This window comes from Choloepus didactylus, chromosome 20 (genome assembly GCF_015220235.1).
Source record: "Choloepus didactylus isolate mChoDid1 chromosome 20, mChoDid1.pri, whole genome shotgun sequence".
Classification (NCBI taxonomy): Eukaryota; Metazoa; Chordata; class Mammalia; order Pilosa; family Megalonychidae; genus Choloepus; species Choloepus didactylus.
The window spans coordinates 44,154,357-44,181,194 of record NC_051326.1 but is presented as its reverse complement, the minus strand read 5'-3'; the positions used below and the strand labels follow the sequence as shown (position 1 = coordinate 44,181,194).

Here is a 26,838-nt window from a genome sequence, read left to right as displayed (position 1 = left end):
AGAATTATGGCAGGAGTGCTTTTGGAGAGAATGATAGTTAGCCAGATACGAACATCTTAAGGAATTAGGGGTAGTTTCCCAGGGGTTGCTGTAAGACTAAGGAGGGGAAGCTGGTGGTGTATCCTGATGACAAGATTCAAAGCTAGTGTGGGAGGAGTGTTAGGGAGGTGGGAAGGAGAATGTATAGAAATGGCAGTGAGAAGCAAGAACACGGCTACTTTACCTTAAGACTCAGTGGGCTTGGAAGAGAAAATACCCAACAGTTTGAGAAGCTGGGGAAGCTGAAACTTTCAGGAAATATTAGAACAAGAAAGTGAAGGGAATTCAGATAAAAGGTTGAGTTTATAGAGAATTTTGCTGATGACAGACCATGAGTTCCACAGGGCATGGTGGAAGGGTTTCATGACATGGGAAGGGATGAATGAGGGTCAATGTTTTATTAAGAGGAGTAAATACTGTCAGGCAGGATGTGAGCTGCACACTTCTTGGGGTACCATTCACATTGTAATCCTCATATTTTATTATGACACATTTCTGATAGAGGGTAAGGGTGTCTATTTCTAACTCTCACAAAGGTACCATATGGGCTAGTGACCCTGGGTCAGAAAATGGGATGTAAAGTATCATAAGGGTATGAGAACTAGGAGATAAGAGATGTCCTGGAAGGCCTGGCTTCTTGTGGTGATGGACATAAACAGGGCCACAGGACATGATGAGCTTCGTTTTGATGGTCCCAATGTAAGCCTGTTGAATATTGAGGGTTCTTACCAGGAGCCTGCACAATTTGGGGGTTTCCTCTTAACTCTGTTGAGCTGGAAGTGAGGAGATTGGTTGAAGAGCAGTCTTGATCCAAGCTTGAGGGACTTCCATTTGACTTTTGGTGAGGGCAGCCCATCAGAGGGGTGGTCTTATGGCTGTGAGTCACAATGATTTCTTTGATTTATGTGAAAAGTTACAAAAGGTTCCAAGTGACTTTTGATTGACTTTATAGAAGCAGCATGGCAAAATGAGGATAATAATAAGTACTTCATAGAGTTGTGTTAAGGATTACTTTTGATAATCCATGTGAAGTCTTAGCCTGGGACCTGGCATGCAGAAAATGCTTATTTTATATTAACTACTGTTACAATCATCATCATCTGCACTTTCACCCATTTCCTTTTCCTGTTCCTCTTCCTCCTTTGACATCTTCTCATCATCATTGCCATAAGCTTCTGAGTCTCTGGAGTCATCTCTTGCCTGCAGAGCCTCCTGAAAGATGTCCCTCTATCCCTTCTGGCTCTCCTCTGTTGCATTTTCCACTGTGATACCAGAGTGATCTTTTAAAAGAGCAGCTCTGGTCATGTTTTTCCCCAGATTAAATACCTTCAATGGGATTTCCTTCACACTGTAGATAAAAGCAATATCCTTGGCATGGCCTTCATCATCAAGGTGTGCTCACCGCTCCAGTTTCTCTGTGAACCATTCTCTACTTTGCTATACTGTGGGCAATCAGGTGTGAGCTTGTGTTCTTTCCTAGGACCTTTCCAGCCTGGGCTGCTCTCCTCATGCCCCGATCATTTTACTTTTTCCTTTTTTCTATCAGATTTCAGCTCCAATGTCACTTTTTCAGGAAAGCTTTCCTGATCCCCAAACTTGGTCAGTATGGTGGACTTCCAGTTGTCCTCCCAAATCTGTTCTCCTCCTTTCCATATTAGCTGCGTACCTGACTGGCCAGCAGAGACCATTTTTATCAGCCTCCCTTGCAGCCAGGAATGGCCACATGACTGAATTCTCACCAATGGAATGTGCAGGAAGTATTCATGACTTCTGTGTCACTTAGAAGAAAATTACTTGCTTTCCACTTTTGTTCTTTCCTCCTTCTCCTGGGTAGAAACATGGATGTGTATTTGAGACTTGTCCACCCAGTACCCTATGGAATCGCAGAAGATGGAAGGAGTCAGTGGCCCTGAATGACCAGGTGGAACTAAGCTGTCCCACATCCCATCCTGAACTTCTCATCTCTGGACTCTGAGATGATAGAGAGAAAGAAAAAACTCCCATCTCAGTTTAGCCACTGTAGTTTTGGAGGGATACAGCAACTTAGTGCCTTTTGCTTCTCCTTGGTAGTACTTAACATCATTATAATTTTAAGAAATAATTGCTTCATAATTAAAAGTTTGCCTTTTCTGCTGGAATGCAAGGTCCCCAAGGGTAGGGGGTCTTTCTCATGTTCACTGTCTGTCACAGGACTTTGCTCCCAGCAACTATGCAATAAATAGCCATAAAATGAATGAAGGAATGAGTGACTGGGTTCTAGCCCTATGGATTTTTGCAAGTTACTTAAATTCCCTAGGTTTTAATATCCTTGTCTATAATAATGGTATTTTCTAAGTTTGAATTAACTGTGATAGATGAAATTGCTTGGCATGTACCTCATTAATGAGGGAACTTAAGCTAATCATTTTTTGCCCCTGCCTCCATTTTTTCACTCCCTTCCCTTCTCTCTGATTATTTTTTATGATTTTTACTCTTAGCTTGGTGCTCCACTTGCTCTGCAACCTTAAACAAATCATGATCTTAACTTTTTCTGTTCTGTTCTTTTCTGTATCTTTTCCTTGGGTAGGGTATGGCATAGCATGGGAAATTATAGGGAGGCATGGACATACTAAGGTCAAGAGCATTTACTTAAGAGACTGGCCCAAGAATTAATCAGAGAAAACATTCAGCCACAAAGTGAGACATGTCCAACAATGGAGACTGATAGAAGTACAAAATGTTACTAACTGAGATAGTTGGAGGCAAGTACACATGATTACTCCCTTGTACGAGTAACTTTCCGCTATATTGTTTCATGAATATACTACCTTGTTTAATAAGAAGTTTTCTCAAAGACATTGCTAATTAATGATAAAATTAACTTATTTAAAGCTCCTCAGTAAGGTTTGATAACATGAGACACAATTGTAATTTTGTTTAAATGATTTTGAAATTTTAGAAGTTGTGTATTTGGATGAAAGCAGGTTTCAAGTTAGGTTTTCAGGAAATATGTTAATTTTGTTATGAGGTATTTGATAAGATACTCTGTGTGTCTTCTGAGTGATTTGTCTTGGTAAGTTGGTCTTCACATGGAACAGCTGTGTTAGTGAAATAGGAGTCTTGAGCCCTGGTTACATGGATCCCCTCTGTTCGTACCCCACAAGTTGGATCCTTGACCGCAATGGTGCGTTCATGCCTGAAGTCTTCTGAGGGCTGTGGGTGTCAGCAATGGTGCTGTAGTCTGGTGAGAGAATTAAGGCAAACCCAAAAGTCACATCTTCAGGTCGTATTTCACACTTCTGTATGGTTGGTAAGCTTTAGCTTTTTTTTTTTTTTTTTAATTGAAGGATTTTGGCTCACAAACTAAGCAAATTTTATGTCCCTATAAAAATGACTTGTGACTATCTTTAGGCCTTTTCATAGAGATGATAAAGAGAGTCAACTCACTTGTTTCTGAGGCAAAGCACGGAAAACAGCACGATTTCAATAATTACATCAACAAATAGAATAGTTTACTTCTGTAGTTTGAACATTTAAGAGAGAGAAGAAAAGGCACAGAAGAACAGTAAGAGGCAGGAAGTGAAAGGTGGGAGAGAGAATGAGCATCAGAGAGAAGTGAGGGCAAGCAGCTTCTAGGAAGAACAGTCAAAAGGAATAAAGTACACGTGTCGTCCACGCAAGCCTTCCTCTCCTTAGACCTCCAGCCCTGTCACCATATTTCTTGACCGACACTGAGTTCTTGTGCCCCAGCAGCTGTTCCTCTTTCCCTCCCTCCCTCCCTCCCTCCCTCCTGTACTTTCCTTCCTCTCTCCCTCCCTCCCTTCCTTCCATCCTCCCGTCCTCCCTTCCTCCCATCCTCCCTTCCTCCCTTCCTCCTTTTCTGCCTTCCCTCCGCTCTCCCTCCCTCTCTCCTCTCTTTCCTTCCTTCCTCCCACTAGTTTTGTTTGAGGGACAGTTTCAGGTACAGTTCTGGTTTTTTGTTCGTTATTAGTATGCCCCAAAATTTTTTTAAAAAAGTTTTTTGCCTCTATAAGCATACAATTTATGACTTGGAAATTACCTGAAGTTTATTGCTTTAATTCCTTCAGACCAGCATGCAGCAACACACAGTGTTTATAAAAACTAGTCTAATAAGCTCCAGTGATGACTCACCATTGTGTATCAAACTTATTCCCTAGGGAACGGGGTATACCATGAGGAGAATGAGTTATCCCTGCTCATTCTCTCTCCTTTCTTTTGTCTGTCTTGAACAGAACAGATGCTTTTCCTGTCTTCATGGAGTTTAGGTTCTAGAGCGGACACAGACAAACAAACAAGTAAACAAATAAATAAATGAAATCATTTTAGATGGTGATACGTGTTTTGAAGGCAATAAGTAGAGTAAAGTAGTAAGTTGCTGCTTAGACGGGGGACTTACTGCAGATACAAGGGGCAGAGAGTCTCTGAGGACAGGACAGTTGAGCTGAGACCTGGAGAATGAGCAAGCGGCTACTGTGAGCTCTGGCGGAAGGACATTCTAGATAAAGCAAGCAGTGAGTGCAAAGACCCTAAGGTAGAAAAAAGTGTGGTGTGCTTTGAGGATGGGCCACAATGGGCCATGGCAGAAGGGAGTGAGAAATGGTTGCAGGAAAGAGACGAGAGCTGGGGCCAGATGATGAAGATGGTGGGGGTAAGGAGTTTGGGTTTATTGTTTTCACAATCACCAGTCCCTGTCTTACTCATCCCCCTCTTTGTGAGCTGAAGTGCTATTTCCTAAACTTAATAACCAAACGAAAATTCTTAGCCAAACTCTTGCCATTTTCCATAAGGACACATTTTTTTGTTTGTTTCTGAGGAAGAGGTAATTCCTTTTCTTGGAATGTGCAGCCATTACCATAGTTGCATGGTTGTAAAAACAAGGCAAGTGCAGAAGAGGGAAGGCAAGTAATGAGAGAGAAGGAGGGAGGGCAGCAGGGAAGGAAGAAAGGAGGTAAGTAGGTAGGTTAAAAGGGAAAGAGAAAAGGAGGAGGGGGTGGGAGTATAGTTTGCAGGGTGAGAGAAGTTCAGGAAAGGATGTATGCGGAAGAGAGAAAGTTTATAAAGACTTGCAGCAAGATCAGCACAGCTCAAGTAAATGGACAGTGCAAAATTTGCAGAATTGTAAGCTACTTGTCACCAACACCTGTATAGAAGAATTTCAGATCAAGATACATGGGTACCAGATTGACTTTGACTAGAGGAAGCACTATTACCCGCCTCTCACACATGATTGATCTTGCCTTCCTCAGGAGTTTTAAGTAGTTCAATTCAGCCCCAAAATTGGTTGTTTAGAATATTTTCTAACAGCCATTGTTAGACTGAATTAATGTGCTTTTCCTTTAACATGTTTCTTTTTGAGGGTGGGCTAAAGGGGGAGGGGTGCATGGAAATGGTCTAAGTCTAAAATTGAAGGGAGTATAATGCAACAACAAACTTGCAGATGTTGTGAAATACAATTGTAATCTTAAAGAAATGTAAAACGATTGCTGCTGTCGTGCTCCCAGTGAGATGGCAAGTTGACAGTCGCTCCATTCACAGTTTTACCTGGGGCCTTTTGTGGTAAACTTCAAATTGTCACAAAATAGAAATCAAAAGATAGTTGGGTTCCCTGCAAGTTATAGAGAAGAAGCTGTGTTTTTCTCCCTTCCCCACCCCTCCCCTCTTTTGTTTTATGTCTCTAAGCATTATGTCTACTTTAAAATTTATAGAAATGTTTAGTAAAAAGGTTTGAAGTGATTAGTTTGCCATGGAATTTGTTTGCTTTAACTTAGATTGTAACATTCAAGAGGGCTTGTACCATAACATCTTGTGGGTTTTAATTTTTTCCCTTCATGGATTTATGTGTTGGTTTAGAACCTTACAGATACGAAATCAGTTCAGACCTTTTTGGTTTTAAACAATAGCAAATCCAATGCAAACTGGCGTAAACAATAAAGAGGATTTACTGGCTTACATAGCTGAAAAGTTTTAGAGGTAGGTGGGTGATCAGGCTTGGTTCACTTAGGATCCAGTTCTGTTTCTCTGGAGCGCTCCAGGTTCTGTCCTCTGGATGTTGCCTCACACTCAGGCTTAAAGGGAAAGTGAGTCTCATTGGCTCAAGTTGGGTTATATAATTATATTTTGAACCAATCCCTTTGTCCAGAAAATGCTCTGTGCTGATTGACTTAGATCTGCCTATGGCAAGTGAAAAGTGATTTCTGTGACTGTGGTACAGTATATGGTATGTAGATTCAGGACTTACAGAGCTGGGGCTGGGTTCAGAGCACAGCCTCAGCCCACAGCCTCCCCACCTTTGCAAGGCTGCCACACCATGGAGGAAGGGTGGAGTGGACACTGGGAAACCAACCACAGTGTCCACTGTAAATGAGATACCATGTACTTAACATAATTCAGAAATAAATGGATAACAGCAAAACGCCTAATATGTCTAGACCGTGGCTCTGTGCCAGTCACTGCTCTAAGTGCTTTGCATATATTAAATCATTTAAGCCTCACAATAAACCTATGAGGTGAGTACTATTATATTATATTTTGCAGATGAGGACACTAGGGCCCAGAGAAGTTTGGAAACTTGTCCAAGCTAGTGATAGAGCCAGGAGAATGTTCTAATCAGACCAGCTTCCAAGTAAAAGCTTCTAGTCTCTCTTGTTTATACTGCTTCCCAGTAAAAAGGAACTTTTTTGTGTGAATGTCCTGTGTTCCTCACATGCAAGAACAAAATTATTGTGGTTTTGAATTACTATATGCTATAAAAAGTTATCATGCATAGAATTTATTTAGGGTTCAAACTTGCGTTCTTCCCATCACACCCTCATAGCATTCTTCCTGGATAATTGTCCTCTGAGCTTTCCTTGCAAATTTTGGTAGAGGATGAAAGATGCTAAAACCTGCATTCAAGATTCAGGTGTATCCCTACGATATTATCTTTAAAATGATTTGGGAAGTTTAGAAGCCACACTGTCCTTTGTATAACAGTTTTGTAAAATGAGACCAAAAGTCTAAATATACATATAATGAAACAATCCTTCTGTGCTCAGTCACTGGATTTCTTCTTTGATTGAATGTGTCATCTTTTTGTTTAAAACCATAATCAAAATGCACAATGAAATCTTTCATTAAGATGCTTAAATTGGAGAATGATAGCAATGATAACAATAAAGCTCAGCAGCCCAGACTGGCATCATCTCTTGTTACATGTCCATCTGAACAGATTGTTTTGAAAGAGGAGTCTTACTCTTTGCTCTTAGGGTCAGTCTTTACTGTCCATGGCAGGTAGAGTGTGCTGTAGCCCTAGCCCTTCCACTGAAAATGCTGTCTGTAAAATCCAGAAGAATAAACAAGGGAGAGTTGTTAGGGATGCTGGTTGATAGCACTGGAAGATTGTCTATAAAAGAACCAAGTTCTAAACCAACCTTGATTCAAGGGGATTTTCTGGTGTTTCCTGAAGGTTCTGGTGGTGCAGAGACTTCAAAGCCCTTAAATTCAGTTCTCAAAATATGTAAGTGGTGGGTAAGATAGGATGTAATAATGAGTGCCTTTATTGAGAATATGAAATACAGACATATAGGCTTCTGTAAAAGTTTAAAAATAAAATTGTGTATTTGAGTGTCAGCTTCCTAGCAAGTTGCCTTTTAAGGAATGCAGTTTTCCAAGGACACTAATTTTGGAATTAAAAAAAAAAATGCGGAACATTATGTAATTTGACTGACCCTTATGTTTGAAGCGCTAGTAGGTATAGTGGTCAAGAACACAGACTGTGAGCCAGAATGCCTGGGTTCGAATCCCACCCAGCTCTGTTACTTACTAGCAGTATAAACATGAGCTTGTTTTGTAATCTGTCTGTGCCTCAGTTTCCTTATCAATAAAGTAGGAATGGCAGTGATATACTTTCTTCATGGGATTGTTATGTGATTAAATTGAATTAGTATATCCAAGGCACTTAGAACATTTCCTGGTATAAAGCAAGTGCTATATAAGAGCTATTTTTATTTAATAGAATCAAACAATATTTTTCTTCTTTTATTTTGTCCCAGTATTATGAATGGGAAAATGAAAAAATCAATTCACCCCTTTTAAGCATTTTAAGTAGAGAAACAAATAGCAGTAATGTGATTCATATGATGTGATAAAAGATGTTTGAAAGTGGATGAACAATACAATCTAGAAAATAAAATTCTGCTAAGACGCAAAAAACCATGTGGCTGTCAGATTTAGCATACTAATATGTTTGAATTTGTTGTTGAACTAAATCCATACAGAAATATGGCTAGTCTATTCTGCTAACAGGAAGGATATCTTTTTTTTTTGACTCTTGCCAGAAGTGCATGTCATATATAAGCATAATGTGTACAACGTGAGCTCAGTAGAAAATTTGCCTTTCTCTGAAGCCCAAGTACTTCTTGGCTCTGTTACGTATTAACCTTGGGCACGTAATTAAGTCTCTTTGAACTTAGTTTCTTCATCAGTTAAAAAAGTGAAAAAGAATGTCTACGTTACTGGTATATGGTGAGAATTTAAAGTAATATATGGAAAGTATCTTCTTATATATCATAAATGATATACAAAATATCACTTTTTTCCCCCTTATTTTCTCTCAGGACTGTAGAGTTCAATTATATTTATTTATTGTCTTCTCTTTTTTCTGCTGATACTTTTTTTTTAAGGTGTAATAATTTTTTATTATAGAAGTTTTCAAATATATACAAAAATAGATCCAGTGGTCTAATTAACACCGATGTACCCATCACCCAGCTTCTGTGGTTATCAAATCAAGGCCAATCTTGTTTCATCTACACCTCTACTCATTCCCATGACTTTCATAACTTTGATGCAAATGATACAACATTTCATTTATATATATTTCAGTATTTCTGTATACATCTGTAAAAGAAGACATCTTTAGGAAGAAAAATAAGCACAATATAACTCACCTAAAAAATTATCAATAGTTTCTTAATATATTCAAATATCTAGTTTGTATTTACATTTCCCTGATTGTTTTATACATTTTTAATAACATAAACTTTGCTTAAGGGAATTAACTGACTTAGTTTTAAAAATTCTTAATTTTATAATAAATTGATAAATTAGAAAACTCCTTGAGCAGAAGGGACTGTGTTTTTTTTATGCCTGCTTCTGAGTACTTTGCCCATACTTCTACCCAGATTTCACAGTAAAGGTAATTAATTAAATGTATAATAAAATAGCTTGTTAATGATGTTTCATTTAACTACATACGCAAATCAGAAAAAAATCCTCATACTACTTGTCAGTATTTTTGTGTGCAGAGAATAGGGGCAAAATGGATTCTCTACATCTTGAATTAAATTGAAATGAGATTGGCACATGCAGCATCATCAGATAATTGCAACTCTGAAAGGTCTGCCTTCTGTAAACCTCTCTTGATAGCCATCATGATTTCTGACTACCTGAGAAATGGGTTCTCCAGAGAGTGACCTACTCTGTCAGATTCTGCATAATATCATGGCCACCAAGGGCAACTAAGAAAAGTAAGAGAACATCCCTGATCAGAGAAAGATGCATTCTATGAATCTTGACACAAGAATTGTCTTGGGTTAGATCAAGATAAATATTTTTGAATATCTATACAGGAGGGATTTTCCCTTTGTTACAGCTCCCCACCTGTTTCCTCTTCCCACTTCCACCCCAATTCTAGTTTGTTTGTTTGTTTGTTTTTACAATGGACCAATGAAATACATGGATTTATAAAAAAAATTGAGCATATGACCCCAATATGAAAAAAAAGGTGTGCACTAACGTGTAAGTGCTTTCTTATCTTATAATAGCAAAAAATTAAAAACAATCTGAATGTTCTAAGAATAGGAGAATGATTATATGAATTATGATCATTTACTGGGAATAGCTAAGGAATAATGATGCAGCTTTTAAAAATTAGAATTATGAGGACCATGCAACAACATGGACAGTGCTTATGAAATGCTAGGGAAAAACAATCAGTATATGAATACTATGTCTTTTTTAATAGTTCTGCTGCTCTGTATGAAGACAATTAAGTTAAAACCCTGGTCTGAATATGAAAGTGAAAGTAAGCTATTTTTTAATGCAATTTTATTGAGATGTATTCACACACCATACAGTCCATCCAAAGTATACCATTAATGGTGCTCAGTATCTGTGGATACTTTTTTATCCATTCCCTAAATTACCTGTTGAGGCAGGTGGGGGAAGGGGTCTTGGTTCGCTGTGGCAGGACCAGATATAGTGATGAGACCAGCTTAAAGAATGTCAACCAGCCCTAATCAATGCTTTCTTTTCTAGCTAGCATCAACTAAAATATTCAGCAATATTGATACATTAAGTTATTTTGTGACATGCCATTGTATTAACCTGGCTCCAGTATTCCATCTAAAGATGAAATAAACATAAATTCTTATAGGATATATACATATGCATTCAAATATTTTTTATTTATTTCCTTAGGAGGTAATGTAGTAGTAGGGAAATCTCCCTTTCCAGTCAGATTGTACCTCCATAATTCCCTCCTGATTTTTTAAGACCTATGTCATATTCTTTCCATCCTCTACCTCCACCCCTGGGAAGAAAAAAATCCCTCTACCTGGTGTCCTTGGTGTTAGTTCAGAGCTTATCAAACATGTTGTCTTGTCTGTTTATCTATATGTGTGTGCATATGTTTATGTCTAATTGTGATTTCTTTCAGTCTAGACATGCTGTATTCATTCATAGAATTTATGCAATTCTTCAACATAGTAGATACTTGCTGATGATTATTTGTTAACTAAAATCTTAGAACCCATGTCTTTTGCTCTTCCCATTGGATCAGATCATTAAAAGCATTATAGTTTTGCTTATATATTCCATCTTCTTTGTAAAGATTACTTCCGCTTGCATTATCTCCTACATTGACTTTAGTAATATGAGACTGTATGTCTTAAATTGTTTGGGAACTAGACTACAATTTTCTATCCAAGAAGGTAAACTCCTTTGCTCCTTCTGTTAGCATTATTGAGTATTTATTTTATGAAATCTATGTGGGGTGGTGGGGAGGGGAAGTGGCAGTATTTGTAACTATAACAGCAGTAACTACTTCGACTGCCACTGCTACGACTACTAACAGCAGCTAGCATTTATTGAGTTGCACTATTCTAAGAGCTCATTCTAATTACTTATGTAAAGTACTGTTACCCCTGCAACAGCCCTCTGGGATGGATATTGTTACTGACCACATATTTTAGGTAAAGCAGTTGAGGTGGAGAGATTAAGCCCAGGTCTCACAGCTAGCAGTCGAAGAGCAGAGATTCTGACCCCAGTAGTTTGGGTCCAGTACCTGTTCTCTCAGTCTCTGTGCTACATTGCAGTGGTTAAAACTCAGGCTCTAGCAACAGACAGCTACCCTTAGGTAGCTGTACAGCCTTGGATAAATTTCTTCATTTGAAAATGGGAATAATAGTAACTACTTCATTGATTTGTGGTGAAGATTATATTAACAAATACAATCATGCATCTCGTGCCTATCACATGGCAGCTAATCATGGTAAATCACCAACACATCTTTAGCTATTTTTTGTGTATTGTGATATGACACAAATATAAAATTTAGGAACTAAGACGACAAGACGCTAAATGATAAGGGTCAAATGAGTAGCCCCGTCTGCAGGTGATCAGAGGAGGAAGCAATGGCATCTGGCCCCAGTGTTCTGAGGGAGCTTCCCAGTGCCAATAAAGTTCCAAGGAAGGTAAAAGATGGCAAAGCATTTTGGTCAAAGAAAGCAGGGTGAGCCGACACACAGGGAAGAGAAAACAGAAGCTTTTGGATTTGACAGTCATTTGATTGTTTGAACAAAATAAAATCTGAGTGTAAGAGTACCTAAGATTGGCGAAAATGAAACCCCACTTCGTCCCAGCTGAGACTAATTAGGCAGAAGTGATAACAGCTGATCATAATCTGAGAGCACTATTTTCTTTTTCCCCCATAAGTGCCAAAACAATCAGTCATTTCTGTTAATTAGCTTAAAAAATTCTCTCAGATGGATTGGCATCCTCTGTGTGTTCCAGATAACATCCAAAGCTTTCCCCTGCCAGAACTCTGCCATATTTTTCAGCCTTGATCTCACTGTTGAAGAGAACATGAAGATGATGATCGTTCTGGGTGTGGACAGGCCCAGCGGTGGTTGAATGAGGTGCTGAAATGCACGTTGAAGCTTGCCAGCCATTTATCACCCCATGCGTCCTTCTTGTGCTTTTTCTTTATGCTTCCATGCCCACAAGGCACAAAGAAGGAAAGCCCTCTCTAGGCCTGCTCGTGATATCTGTCGTCATCAGAGGACCCAGAAGTTGCCTCAGCAAAGTAACTGGTTTCCCCAGCAAATCTTGATTTTCACCTGATTATTCTGATAGCCAGGGTGTTTGGTGGTCTAAACAGTAGTAAAATGTGGAAAGTAGTTAACAGGATGACCTTCTCAAGAGCTGGGAACTAGCCTTTTTATCATTTAGCTGGTTTCATGCTTATTCTCATCTGTGGTTTTTCTGATGGTATATAGGCAAACAAGAAATGAAAAAAAGAAAAAAAAATAGGCATATGAGAGCCAGCCTCACCCCAAGAGTTTGGTTATGTGCCGACCAAAAAGGAGTTAGGAAAGTGGTCAACTTAGTTCTTTATCCTGAACAATTCTTTATTCAGAATGGCTAAAGTTTCAGTTAAAGGGAAGAGGGAGAGAAAATATTTGTTGATTCCTCCCCTTATTAATATGGTATGAAATTAAGCAAAGAATAATTTAAGAGGGTGTTTGGTTGGGAGGGGTTTGGCCAGTGAATCCAAGTTGCAAAATAAACTGGCTACAGTTCAGGGTGAAGTCAGGCTGACACTGAAAACTTCTTGTTTTGTTCTGCTCTTAAATGTTATCTCAAGGAAGATTTATAAGTATTCACGACTAATAGGTGTGTGTTTTTTTTTTAATTATAGCTATTAATGAAAACAAACTTTTTCTTTTTTCACAAGTTTATCTATAGAGTACCCTTTACAAGTTTAATGAATGTTTTATCTCTCTGAAGTGTGCATGGCAGTAATGGTACAATGTTTTTTCATTCTTGCAGGGGTTACCATTCAGTCAACAGAGCTGAAGAGAAAGCTTTTGGAAGCTGTAGTATGGACCAACAAGAGTTGCCTCCTCCTGCTTCAGAAGGTAACAAGATTTTTTTTCAGTAGAGGTATCCCTAATGGATTATGGTAAATTGGGGCTGTTAACAAGGACACCGTATTTTTGGAACCACTAAATTGCTGGTGACTGAGTTGTGACTTAGGGTGAGTCCTTCTCAGGGAGAGAGATAAGGTTCTAATTCCGGATACTAAAGCGACTGTGAGCTTTGTGTGCTTCCATGTCATACTCTGGTCACTCACACACCTCCCTCACCGTGTCCGAGTCAGTGACCTTGAGCCTCTTCCATCCCACTTAAGTCCTCCCTTTGATGTACCATATTTTTCAATAGCCAAATTTTATTTGGAATAAGTGTTTTGAATCTGTTTTGGTGTTTTGGTTTAATTTTAATTTTTTTCCCTGAATCACAAACATTATACATTCTCATAGAAGTTCAGAAAATATAGAAAGATACAAAAACAAAATAAGAATAAGCAGTCCCACCACTAAAAGATAACCAGTTTTGTTTTTTTTTTTAACATGTTTGATTATTGTCAGCTACTAGAATTCCTTCAAGGTTTAACTTAATATGGTTGAATCAGAACTAAAATTGGAGGAGGAAGGTTATGAAAGAATGGAGGACTTCCTATTTTAGAGACTGTATTTACGTTTCAAAGAAAGAGCTTGCCCAAAATTAGTGTTCTAACACTAAGCCAAATAGCTGAGGCACCTAGAAGTTCAGCTGCAGAACAGTTTCTGTCTGTACTTCATTCCTTTCTTGGTATGTCCAGGGAAATGCACTGACCTTGTTTATTCATTTGCTTCATAAATAAAGACTATGTGAAGAGAGGGATCACAAGTTAAAATTTTCTACTTATGGAAGGTCCAACATTGTCACATCACTGAGGTCAAGTCAGTGCCAACAAGACCATCCTAGGGAATGCTGTCAAACGCACCACCCAGTGGAAAAGAAGTTTTGCTTGGTTTTAACCAACTTTTCCATATTAGGATCTTATACAGGGTTTTGTACCACTGTTTGGGGTTTCAAATATTCTCATTGTATTTGCTCGACCACACTTACACAGACATATCTGTATGTCTGTGGAGCACCGGGAGGCTGTAAGCCACAAGGGTCAGAAACTGAGAGGGTAATTAAGCGGCAAAGGTCTGACAATTAATCTAAGCAGGTTCAGAGACCTTTACATCAGAGACTTAGCCAAGTGTGGACCTTTGAAAAAAAATGATCTTAAGGGCTTTGTTATCCTCTAATTTGGGCCCTTAGAAGTTGTATTTGGGAAATTAAAAAAGTCAACCTAAAGATAAAGCTGTGCTGTGAGTAAATCAGAGACAGAAAGATGTCATCTTCCACTGGAAAACATAAATGACCATGGTATGATAAACTACATGGCTTGAAGGATCCAGTGGCAAGGGGGGACTATTCCAGAAATACCCAGATTACATGTTTAAAAGAATTGCATGCACATCATCTACTGCAGTCTGTGTTTGGGTGTGAAATAAGAAGCAAACGTCATTTTTTGTAGTTTTTTAGGGCCATAAGACCTAGGGTGAGCATACCATAGTATCATACTAGAGTGAGTACCAAGAATCAGGAGGCCAAATTTCTGTTCTTAGTGGTGTTAATTAATTTCTGTTTCCAAATGGTGACTTTAGGCACATTGTTTCAGCTATTTGGGCTCCAGTCTTTTTAGCCATGAATGGTTTGAACTGGAAGATTTCTAAGGTAATTTCTAGCTCTAGATTTCATCCATGTATAAATTTGCTGGCATTTAGGATATGCCAGGCTGGATCTTACTTTTTAACTAGAAATTTATTTACTTTTTCATTACAAATGAGGCAAAGACAAAAATCTTTCATTACTTTTTCATCCATATCAAATGAGAGGGTGCTTATGCCAAAGCAATTCAAGGATAGTAAATGCCTTGCTGTGGGCTTGCCAAGTGAAGTGATTTGCCCCAAACCACGTGATTATGTGTTGAACCTACCTTTCCAGTTAATAAATGAGCTCACAGGTTCACTTTGCTTCAAAAAGTATGTGGGGTAAAGACTAAAAGTGCTGCATGGGTTGCCACTGTGCATGATTTATTTTTAAATTTGGCATTAGATGTTTTTATTCTCAGTAACCAGGTCCATGCTTATTATCTCTTCTCCAAATCAAGTACCCTGCTAAGTGAGCACTAGACAGACTATAAAGATGAAAAAGATATTCTTCCTGCTTTCAATGACATCTAGTTGAGAAAGTAGAATGCTATCTAGAAGCACAAAAATATAAGGCTGTACCTACCATAGAGAGAGGGCAGGGTAGGTGTGGACCATATATGGAGCTAGCCATCCTCTCTCTTCCTCCCTCCCTCTTTCTTTTTTGGCATTTCACTGAAATAAGCAATCATTTAAAAATGTTTTCCTATTTTAAAGAGTAGGAGAGCACCAATGAGGTGATCACATGAGTTGTTTTCCTTCTTGCTTCTCCATCCCACCCCAAACACATATAAGATGAGGAAAAAATAACTGTGGTGCTTTGAAGTCCTCAGGAGGTAATTAAAATTCTACACGTAAGATTTTAGGAATATGGATGTATATTTCCTATTTAGAATCTTGTGCCAACTGTATGTTTCTTTTCGCCATGTTAATTTCAAAGAAGACTGAAACCCACTGGACTCTTATATGTCCCTGTCTCCTCTTCCTGGCAGCCATGTTTAGTCCTGCTGAGTATCTGGTCACCTGAATAACTCTGCCTTGACCGTAACACCACCTTGACTTTAGAAATGCCCATCCACCTGCAGTCTTCATGTAACCAGGATTTTCTTCTGCACTTGATCTCCAGAGAGAGAATTATATGGCAAAACCAGCATTTAATATTAGTAGTTGTGTTTTAGCCCCTTGGTTGCAAGACCTCCAGGAATGGGCGCTGAGAGCGTTCAGGAAGAAGCACCATGGTAATGAAGGGCCTATCAGAGACAAATTGGAAGGCTGCCCAGCATCCAAGGCAGAGTTCTCCACATTTGTTCAAAAGCAATGTTTGGTTCATTTAGTGAGTTGAGTTGGCCAATCCATTTCTTCTTGTAATACCAAACATCTGATTTGTTCTATTTGCCTGAGGTTAAATTCGTAAGAGAGAGTTTGATGGGCACAGCTCATCATGCGCTCTTTGGGCACAGCTGTTCTTCCCAGCCTGTCCTTGGATCCGATGCCCACCCTTGATCCATTTACCTGAGGTGGAGTATCTTGAGTTGGTTGTATTAGTCAGGGTTCTCCATAGAAACAAAACCAGCAGGAATAGATGTAAAAGAATTGGCTCAGGTGATTGTGGGGTCTGGCAGGTCTGAATTTCTAACTTTGGGCTAGAAGAAAGTAAAAATCATCTATGAGTCTATTACTTAGAGATAACTACTATTAATATTTCACCTGGACTATTGAAAGTTTTCTCTGGTGATTCTATGGAAAGATTCCTGAGGAACTTTAGAAGGGAGTTACAGAGGACAGTTACCTACTATATTTTGCGGTGTGGAAAGTATGGCTGTTTCCCTGAGCAAATGGCTTCCTTAAAATGCTGATAACCCATGGCATGGCTTTTGACTTTGGTATTGGAAAACTATACTTTAAAAATGATAATAGTATACTTCAAAATTGTGATAATACTTACATGATTTCCAGTTAATTAACTCTTGTGACAATTAAAAGCGGGTATAATACTCTCATGTCTTTTTTGATGATTCAGTGAAATTTTATTTATAATTTCTCCCATTATTAAAGTAAAACTATCCACCTATAAATCCCTTGAAAATAAAGGGGGGGTAGGGAAGGAGCTAAGGTGGTGGCATAGAGAGGAGTGGAAGACTGTTAGTCCCCCCCCCGGAACGATCCATAAATGACAAAAAAAACCTAGTAAATAACCTGGAATAACTGCGGGGAGACAAACATGACTCTCCACTCATCATCCACCAACCTGAATTGGGATGAATGCCTGAGATCTCAGTATAAAATCTGTAAGTAAAGCTGTGGACCCGCGCTGAGAGCTGAGAGCCCCTCCCTCACGGAAGCCTCGTGCTGCTAGAAAGCAGCACTCTCTCAGCCCAGCTCCAAATGGGATTTTAATGTTAACTGCTCAATACAGACAGCGAATCCTCAACAAGCAGACAGAGGCTTTTGGTGACAACTGACCTTGGGAGAGTTGGGGGACCTATCTGTCTCAGGACAGGGAGCGCAGAGGATCAGGTGCTATCTCTGGCTAATGGGTGAACCTGGAAGCTTTTCTGTCTCTTTCTCTCTCTGTGGAGAAAACCTCAGCCATTTTCAGCCTGCAGCACTTCGCAGTAAAGACAGTCTCAGCCATTTTAAAATCAAAACACTTCGATCAGCAGAGTCAGAGAAACAAAGAACTTATTGATATGCAGATGACCTCTGTGGAGGGGGCATAGCTTCCCAAGAGGAAAGGGAGGGGTCCAGCTCTACTGCCTGCCTTTCCAGAACCAGACCCCAAAGCCTGGGGGAGGAGAGCCACAGGCCCCACCCTCTTACACCAGCCAGTGACGGGCTGACAGGTGCACCTGCTGGGCAGAAAGGCACAGGTGTATCAATCCTCTAAGAAAAACCATCAGGGAAACCAGATACTGAATATTTCCTCCTTCTGTGACCTGAGCCTGTTCTCATCTGGGAAAATCCGATTGGGGTGGCCTAGGAGGTCAGATGCCTAGACAACAGAAAACTACAACCTACACTAAGAAAAACGAAGCTATGGCCCAGTCAAAGGAACAGACGTACACTTCAACTGAGATACAGGAATTTAAACAACTAATGCTAAATCAATTAAAAAAGTTTAGAGAATATTTCACAAAAGAGATAGAGGCTGTAAAGAAAACACTGGGCATATATACGGCAGAAATCAAAAGTTCAAAAAAACAACTAGTAGAATCTATGGAAATGAAAGGCACAGCGCAAGAGATGAAAGACACAATGGAAACATACAACAGCAGATCTCAAGAGGCAGAAGAAAACACTCAAGAACTGGAGAACAAAACACCTGAAAGCCTACACACAAAGGAGCAGATGGAGAAAAGAATGAAAAAATATGAGCAGTGTCTCCGGGAACTTAAGGATGAAACAAAGTACAAGAATGTATGTATCATTGGTGTCCCAGAAGGAGAAGAGAAGGGGAAAGGGGCAGAGGCAATAATAGAGGAAATAATCAATGAAAATTTCCCATCTCTTATGAAAGACAAAATTACAGATCCAAGAAGCGCAGCGTACTCCAAACAGAATAGATCTGAATAGGCCTATGCCAAGACACTTAGTAATCAGATTATCAAATGTCAAAGACAAAGAGAGAATCCTGAAAGCAGCAAGAGAAAAGCAATCCATCACATACAAAGGAAGCTTAATAAGACTATGTGCGGATCTCTCAGCAGAAACCATGGAAGCAAGAAGGAAGTGGTGTGATATATTTAAGATAGTGAAAGAGAAAAACCGCCAACCAAGAATCCTATATCCAGCAAAGCTTTCCTTCAAACATGAGGGAGAGCTCAAAATATTTTCCAAGAAACAGACAGTGAGAGACTCTGTGAACGAGACACCCGCCCTACAGGAAATACTAAAGGGAGCACTACAGAGTGATAGGAGAAGACAGGAGTGCATGATTTGGAACACAGTTTTGGGAGATGGTAGCACAGCAATGTAAGTACACTGAACAAAGATAACTATGAATACGGTTGAGAGAGAAAGGTTGGAAGCATGTGAGACACCAGAAAAAAGGAGGAAAGATAAAGAATGGGACTGTGTAACTTGGTGAAATCTAGAGTGTTCAAAAATTGTGATAAAATGTACAAATATGTTCTTTTACAAGGGAGAACAAGCAAATGTCAACCTTGCAAGGTGTTAAAACTGGGGAGGCATTGGGGGAGGGATGCAATCAACGTAAACTAGAGACTGTAACTAACAGAATCATTGTATTATGCTTCCTTTAATGTAACAAAGGCGATATACCAAGGTAAATGCAGATAAGGTGGGGGGTATAGGGGAGGCATGTTAGACACTTGATATTGGTGGTGGTGTATGACTCTTTACTCTACTTTGATTTAAGGTTACTTTTCCTTTTGCTATTTCCTAGCTGTCATTTTCTTTCCTCTTTCTTTTGCCTCTCTACCTTCTTTGACTCTCCCTCCTGCCTTATGGAAGAAATGTAGATGCCCTTATATAGATAGTGGTGAAGGTGATGAACACATAAATATGTGACCATGCAGAGAACCACTGATTATTTACTTAGGATGGAATGTATGGTGTGTGAACAAAACCATCTTAAAAAAAAAAATGGGTTGATGACAAAACCTCAGGGGCAATATACTGAGTGAAATAAGCCAGACACATAAGGACAAATATTGCAGGGTCTCACTGATAAGAACTTATTATAATATGTGAACTCATAGACATGAAATATAAGGTACCAAAGTATAGGACAATGCTTAAGAATGGGGAGCGGTTGCTTAGTATGAGCAGAATGTTTAACTAGGATGAACTTAAATGTTTGGAAATGAACAGAGGTGTTGATAGCAAGATATGAGAATAACTAACAGTGCTGCATGGTGTGTGAATGAGGTGGAATGGGGAAGTTCAGAGTCATATATGTCACCAGAAGGAAAGTTGGAGGTCAAAAGATGGGAATGTATAAAACTGAATCCTATGGTGGACAGTGTCCATGATTAACTGTACAAATATTAGAAAACTCTTCCATGAACTAGAACAAATGTATGACAATACAACTAGAAGTTAATAATAGAGGGGCATATAGGGAAGAAATATATGCCTATTGCAAACTATATACAGTTAGTAGTATAACTAATACAGTTAGTAGTATTTCAACATTCTTTCATAAACAGTAACAAATGTACTATACCAACACTACGAGTCAACAATTGAGGGGGGTTGGTTAGGGATATGGGAGGATTTGATTTTCCTTTTCTTTTCTTTTTTTTTTTTTTTTCTTTTTTCATCTTTCACTTTATTTCTTGTCTGGAGTAATGAAAAGGTTCTAAAAACTGAACAAAAATTAAGTGTGGTGATGGATGCACAGCTGTATGAGGGTGCCAGGGGCAACTGATTGTATACTTTGGATCTTTGGATAATTGTATGGTATCTGAACAATCCCAATAAAAATTAAAAAGAAAAAAAAAAAACAGTAAGCAAAAAAAATAAATAAAATTAAGTAAAGAGGGGGGAAATACCCATATTCTTACTTTTTCAATCCAATACCACCCACTCTAACAGAATTAATGTTTGTATTTTGAATCATCGTCTTTTTTTGTATTTTTTTCCATTTATTTATTGATTGATTGCATCCATCAATAATAGCTCATTTATTTTTTTTGCTGGGTAGTTTTCCATTGCACAATTTGCTTACCGTTGACCAGTTGATAAACATTTGGGTTATTTCCAGTGTTTGGCTATTACAGCAAACCTGCTATGAATAATCATGTGTAAGTCTTTCTATGGATACATATTTCTCCTTCACTCTTGGGTAAATTTCTAGGAGTTGAATGGCTGGATCATATGTTAGATATATGTGTAACTTTTAAAGAACTCATTTATTTTTTACATAGTCACAGTCACTGAGTAAACATTTTCATATCTTTTAAAATTATTTTATAATTATTTTCTGGTACTACATAGTTTTCTATAACTATCTTTTTAGATGACTGCATAATGTTCTGTCAATTGTATTATTATATGTTCAGGGGGATAATTCTTTATTCCAGGTCCACTGGTTGCCTTTTATCAGGTATCTGTGCCTTTCCTAGAAACTTTCTTGGCAACAAGTCAAATCATCACAAAATAAAATGGTATTTGAGAAGCAGTAATTTCTAGCACATAGTTTGCAGACTTAGTAGCATGACTGCTTGGGTTTGACTCTGGGCTCCACAGTGTATTAGCTGGTGACCTTGAGCCGGTTATGTAATCTCTCTGTGCTTCAGTTGCCACCATTTTATACGCAATCGAGTGAGGGTAGCATCTACCTTATATGGGTGTGTGAGGATTTAATGAGTTAACATATATGAAGTACTTTAGAATTGAGGTTGGCCTCTAAACACTGAACAAATCATATTTAGATGATGCTCTGGGATTTTAAAAAGTTACGTTAAAAGATTCTCTGGGATATCTCAGAATACAAAACTCAACAGTTTTATGATTTTTTTCATACCAAGCACTAAAGCCTTTCTATAATTAATAGCAAAATGCCAATGCAAATTATAGTAGGGAAAAAAATTAATATTGTTGCCATTTTAATGTTAATGTAAGGAAAAAAAATGTGTTACAAAATGCCTGGTAACTTACCGAATGAACTCAAACAAAAGAGAATGCTCCCACACTCTCCTTTGGAGAACAACAATCCAGCAATGGTAGTTTGGTAACAAATAGAATACTTAAATCGAGCTGAGGTGGAAGGGGAGTTGGCCTTTGACTGGCCCCATTGTTTCTGGAGGATGCCTCTGATCAGCACATGCAGCTACAAACCACAGTAAAAATCAGAGCCAAGATGAGAACAGAAAATGAATTGTAGTTATGAATAGCCCCTTGTTGGGGAAGCTGTTTTCAGCCTGGTGCTTTTGAAAGCCCTGTTCTAGAATAAAAAGAATTAAAAAACAAATAGCCTTCATTTGAAATAAGAGAAAATCATATCTTGTATTAAGCATTCTTGTTATAATAAATATGGGTCTTATAGGCACAAGAAAAAATGCTTAGCTTTTATCTCTGAGCTTAAATATGAATTTCCTTGATGTGTTAATATGTCACATGTCTTTAAAAGCTGTTAGTGGATTTTTCGCAGTCATGGCAGGTTGTCTGCTCACAGAGTGAAGGGCGACCCAGGAGTGGGCAGCCTTCCTTGCTCTCTTCCCTCGTTCTTTTTCCCAAAGTCTTGCAGCCAGTTCTCTCCAGAAGGGTTTTGGGACCAGAGCCAAGAGGTCCTGATTCCCGTGGCTATTGTGTCAGTTTTGTGGACTGTGAGCTTTTGGTCCCAGTGTCTGCCAGAAACTGTGGGAGGCTGAAATGGACTGGAGGCAGATGGGGATTTTTTCCTTTCCTTTTCCTTTTCCTTTCTCTTTTCTCTCTCCCTTCCTTCTTGCATCCTTCCTTTCCTTCTTTCTTTCCTCTGCTTTGGACAGTCTAGAAACCTACTGAACATTTACATCATTAGGACTGGGAAACATAAAATTTTAACTTGTAGTGATTTACATTTTGCTAACAGTAGAATTAGAAACTGAGACCTTTTTTTTTTTTTTTTCAATTAAAAATATCAAACAGTTTTTTCTTGAGAACTGTATTGGCCACATAGGCAGTGCGGTTTATTGCTAAATTAAGTTACCACTGTTCTAGGCTATAAAAAAGGAGTATGGAGTCCAGCAATGGTAGCTTGGAGCTATGTACCCCAGAAAACATGTTCTTAGACTTAATCCATTCCTGTGGGTGTGAACCTTTGTAAACAGGACCTTTTGATGAGGTTACTTCAGTTAAGATGTGGCGCAACTGAATCAGGATGGGTCCTAATCCTATTAATAGAGTCCATTATAAGTGGAATGAAATTCAGACACATGGAGAGAAAGCCACAGGGAGCAGCTGGAAGCTGGAAGTCAGCAGAACCAAACAGCTGGATGAGGCCATCATGTGCATTGCTCTGTGACGGAAAAGCCAAGGACCAGTGAGTGCCAGCAGCCAGCCCCAGAATGCCACAGTCTTCTGGGAGAAAGCATCACCTTGATTGTGCCTTGATTTTGGACTTCCCCTGTCCTCAAAACTGTCAGCCAATAAGTTCTGTTTATTTAAGCTATCCCATTGTATCATGTTTGTTTTAGCAACCAGGAAACTAAAATACCAATTTGAGGGAAGGAAGCTGTCCCATTGTACAGATCACATCTATGATACTGTGCTTGATGAGTAAGATAGAACTTTAGTAGGCTATTGATGAACCTGAGTGTGTCTAGAATACAGTAGTAGGCTAATGAGGAGTCTGGAATCCATGCAGCCAGGATTCATTTATTTTGAGGACAGATAGGTATCAGGTGGTGTGCTAAACCATAGGAATATACTAATGAACAAGACAGATACAGTCTTCTCCTTTATGGCACTTACCATCTGATTGGAGAGACAGACCATAAAGTTAGCATGTTTAGGATTATGAAGGGGCTGTACAGGGACTTCCCTAACACAGAGGGGGCTACCTAATCCAAATGTGGGGGTATCTTCAAGGAATAAGTGGTCCCTAAAATGAGATTTGAAGGCATGTTTAAAGAACTGCAGTTCAGTATGTTGGGAGCCGAGAGTGTGTATTATCATGGCAAGAGTTGAAATTAAATAGGTTAGCAAGTGGCCCTAGGCTATTTTAGCAGGTTAGATTCTATCTTATGTTGTAGGGTGCTTTTTTAGTTTGCCAGGGCTTCCATGACAGATACCACACAGTGGGTGGGCTTTAACAACAAGCATTTATTGTCTCACAGTCAGAGGCTGGAAGCCCCTCAAGGCATTGGCAAGGCCATCCTTCCTCCCTGAAATCTGCACTATTCTGGTGCTGCCTTGCCACAATCTTGGGGTTCTTTAGCTTGCATCTCTGCTTCCTGTCACATGGTGTTCTTTTTCTCCCTGTGTCTGCTCTTCCACTTTCCACTGACTTCTGACTTCTGGCTCTTCTGTGTCAGAATTTACTCTCTTAATAAGACCTCTAGGCATGTGGATTAAGACCCATCCTGATTCAGTTTGGCCACACCTAAATAGAAGTTTAGAAGATCCTGTTTCCAAATAAGTGCACTCCATAGGAGCATAGATTAACATTAAGAAAATATCTTTTGTTGGGTTGCATAATTCAGTCTACCACAGGCACCATTGCAGTGTTTTAAATATGGAGATGAAATGACCAGATTTTGCAGTTTAAGAATATCGTTCCTGCCTTAGTGTGGATAACGGATTGCTGTGAACAAGACTGGAAGCAAGGAGAAGAGTTAAGTGATACTAACAAGCTGTGAGAGTAATCCAGAGGAACAGTAGGAAACAAACAAAATGGAGAGATCCTAGGAATATTTTGTAGTTAGAAGCAAAATAATTTAGTAATTGGTTAAATTCATGGTATGGGGGTACAGGCAGGAATCGAGGATGATTTCCAAGTTTCTGATTTGAGAAACTGGATGGACTGAGTACCAATTTCACTCAAATAGAGAACCTACAAAGACTGGGGAGGGATGGCAATGTGGATTCAGTTAAGGGCAAATCGAATTTGATCTCCACCAAATCGAATTTGAGGTACCTGTTAGAAATATGAGCAGAGGTGTCTAGTAAGTTTTGGGTATCAGTCTGAAGCTCCAGAGGAAGACTTGGTCTAAAGATTTTGTTTGGGCTTCATGTGGATAAGGAGTGAGTCCATGAGTGTGTGTGCCATCGCATAGGGAGAATGGTTAGTGGAGAACTAACCTTTATGATGCGGGCAGGGAAAAGGGGATCAATAAAGGCATCTAAAAGAAGCAGTTAGATGGGAGGAAAGCCTGGAGAGTACAGTGTCAAAGATGCCTAAGGAAGATTGTTCCAAGAAGGGGGGATGAAGAACAGGATTAAGTGCAGCTGAGATGGGCTGATAATTATCCACTGACTTTAGTGACGAGGAGAACTTGGCGATCATGTGAAGCAGTTTCCCTATCCTGGTGGTGACAGACATCCTATTTAGGCATTGGGCAGAGTCAGTGTGTGCAGACAACTATGGGCTGTGAAGGTGCAGAGAAACAAATCATAGTGAAGAGCCTTTGGGGTTGAAGACGTGTCTCTCCACCTCCCCACCTGATGGGAAATCTTGAATATATTTAAGTGCTGAAGGAATGGAGGTGATATTTCAAAGAACAGGGTCTCTAAAAAAGTAGGAGTGCTTAGCCTTCCCCACGGCTTATCCATTTTAACAAGAAGGAAAGATGAGAGTGAAATTTTCTATTTGGTAGCAGGAATTTGAGGGAATTTCCTTCAGATGGCATTTTGGTGAAGAAGACTGTGGGGGGTAGTGGGGGAGCTGGAGGGTTGGGAAGAGTAGAAGGTTTGAAATAGCTGTGTGGGGACGTGGATAGAGAGCTGACTAGAGCTCCCGTAAGGATTGCTGGGCAGCTGGAGAGCCTAGGAGAGTTTGGAGACTGGGAGTGCATCTTGCTGATCTGCAAGGTTTTGTGGTTCATTTCCCTACACCAGGACTTAGTAGTCCACTTGTTGCCCCATAGAAGAGAGGCGGTTGAATTTCTTGAAGATTGTGTTTTGCTAGGAGAGGCAGTATCGTCATACTGATGATCGTATGGCTTAAGTTTTAGACTACGGAAGCTGTGCTTCACAGGGGAGGATGAAAGGCGGGAGAGGCAGACAGGGAGAAATCTGAGGGAACAGGGCCTCCCTGAGCCCCACAAACATGTGGTGGGAGTAGCTCTGCATGAGGGAGGCAAAGGGACAGGAAATAGTGGTCAGAGTAGAATGTCTAAGTTTGTGATTTCAGAGGTAATGATGAGGTCTAAGGTAAAACCTAGGAATGGGTGGCTGAAGTTAAAGAGAAGCCAAGGCCATCGGAAGGGAAAGTTGAAGGAGAAGGGAGGCTCAGTTGAGGCATTGGGCGTGCATGGAGACTCCAGAGTCTGTGGACGACTGTTAGTATTTGGTGTTGAGGGGAAGGCTCATGAATGAGTTTAAAATAACATTAAAAAATTTTAAAAACATTTAAAAAATGAGTTTTTTAAAATAACATTTTAACAAATGTTATTAAATGCCTCTTATGTGACACATGCGTTCTATATGCTGTATGTGTTGAATGCGGTAGAGATAAAAATCTTGTTGCTCTCAAGGAATTTATAACCTAGTGGGAGGTGGAGAGGAGTGAGTAATACAAGGGTCTGATGGTGATGAGTTGCTGTGAAGAAAAAAATAAAGCCAGACAAGGGGAATAGGGAGGGCTGGGATATGAAAGTGGTGATTGGGGTGCGACTTTATGTAGGATGGTAACTGAGAAGGTGAAAATTAAATGAGTGTAAAGTGAGGGAGAGTGTCTTTTCTACAGCGGTAACAACTGCCAAAGTCCTGAGGCAAGAGTTGCTTGGCTTGAGTTCAATACGGCTGGAGCAAAGGGAGGGGAGAGGAGTAGGAAACGCACTGGCACTTTGTTAGCTCTTGAAATTTTGTATTTTGTTTGTATTCCATAGTTCTGGAAGTCCATTGGAGAATTTGAGTAGGAGAGTGGCATGCTCTAATTTATGTTTTAAAATAATCATACCATTTGTGGCGTTTAACCTATATACTGCAGGGGTAGAACAAAGACAGAAGATGAGTTGCATGTAAGAGCTGGTGGCAGCTTGGATCAGGAAGTAGGTGGAAAGGTGAGGAGTGGTTGCCTGCTGTGTGTATTCTGAAGGAAGAGCAAACAGAATTTGACAGCAGAGTGCTGTGTCTCTTGCCAGAAAGTCTTTGTCACCAGATAAAGTGCAGTGTTTGTATGTTGTTGTTTTTGTAATATGGTCCCTGGGAATTCTGTAAATGCTGCAATTTAGTGTTTTCTTAAGCATTGGAAAACTCCATTCTAAAATGATAAGAAATATTATTTTTTCAAAGATAAGCATGAACTCTTTTGAGAAGGGCCATTAAGAGATGTGACAAGTCAACT

General features: G+C 39.4%; 1 protein-coding gene across 3 annotated transcripts in view; it reads left to right on the top strand.

Annotated features, from left to right (window-relative positions):
• Positions 1–26,838, top strand: part of ARHGEF10 (Rho guanine nucleotide exchange factor 10) — a 187,813-nt gene that overhangs the window by 8,615 nt on the left and 152,360 nt on the right. For all 3 annotated transcript variants that reach the window (XM_037812662.1, XM_037812661.1, XM_037812660.1), the window contains exon 2: positions 13,129–13,217. In XM_037812662.1, the coding sequence (XP_037668590.1) occupies positions 13,181–13,217 (37 nt within the window). In that variant the 5' untranslated portion in view covers positions 13,129–13,180. The remainder of the gene's footprint in view (positions 1–13,128; positions 13,218–26,838) is intronic.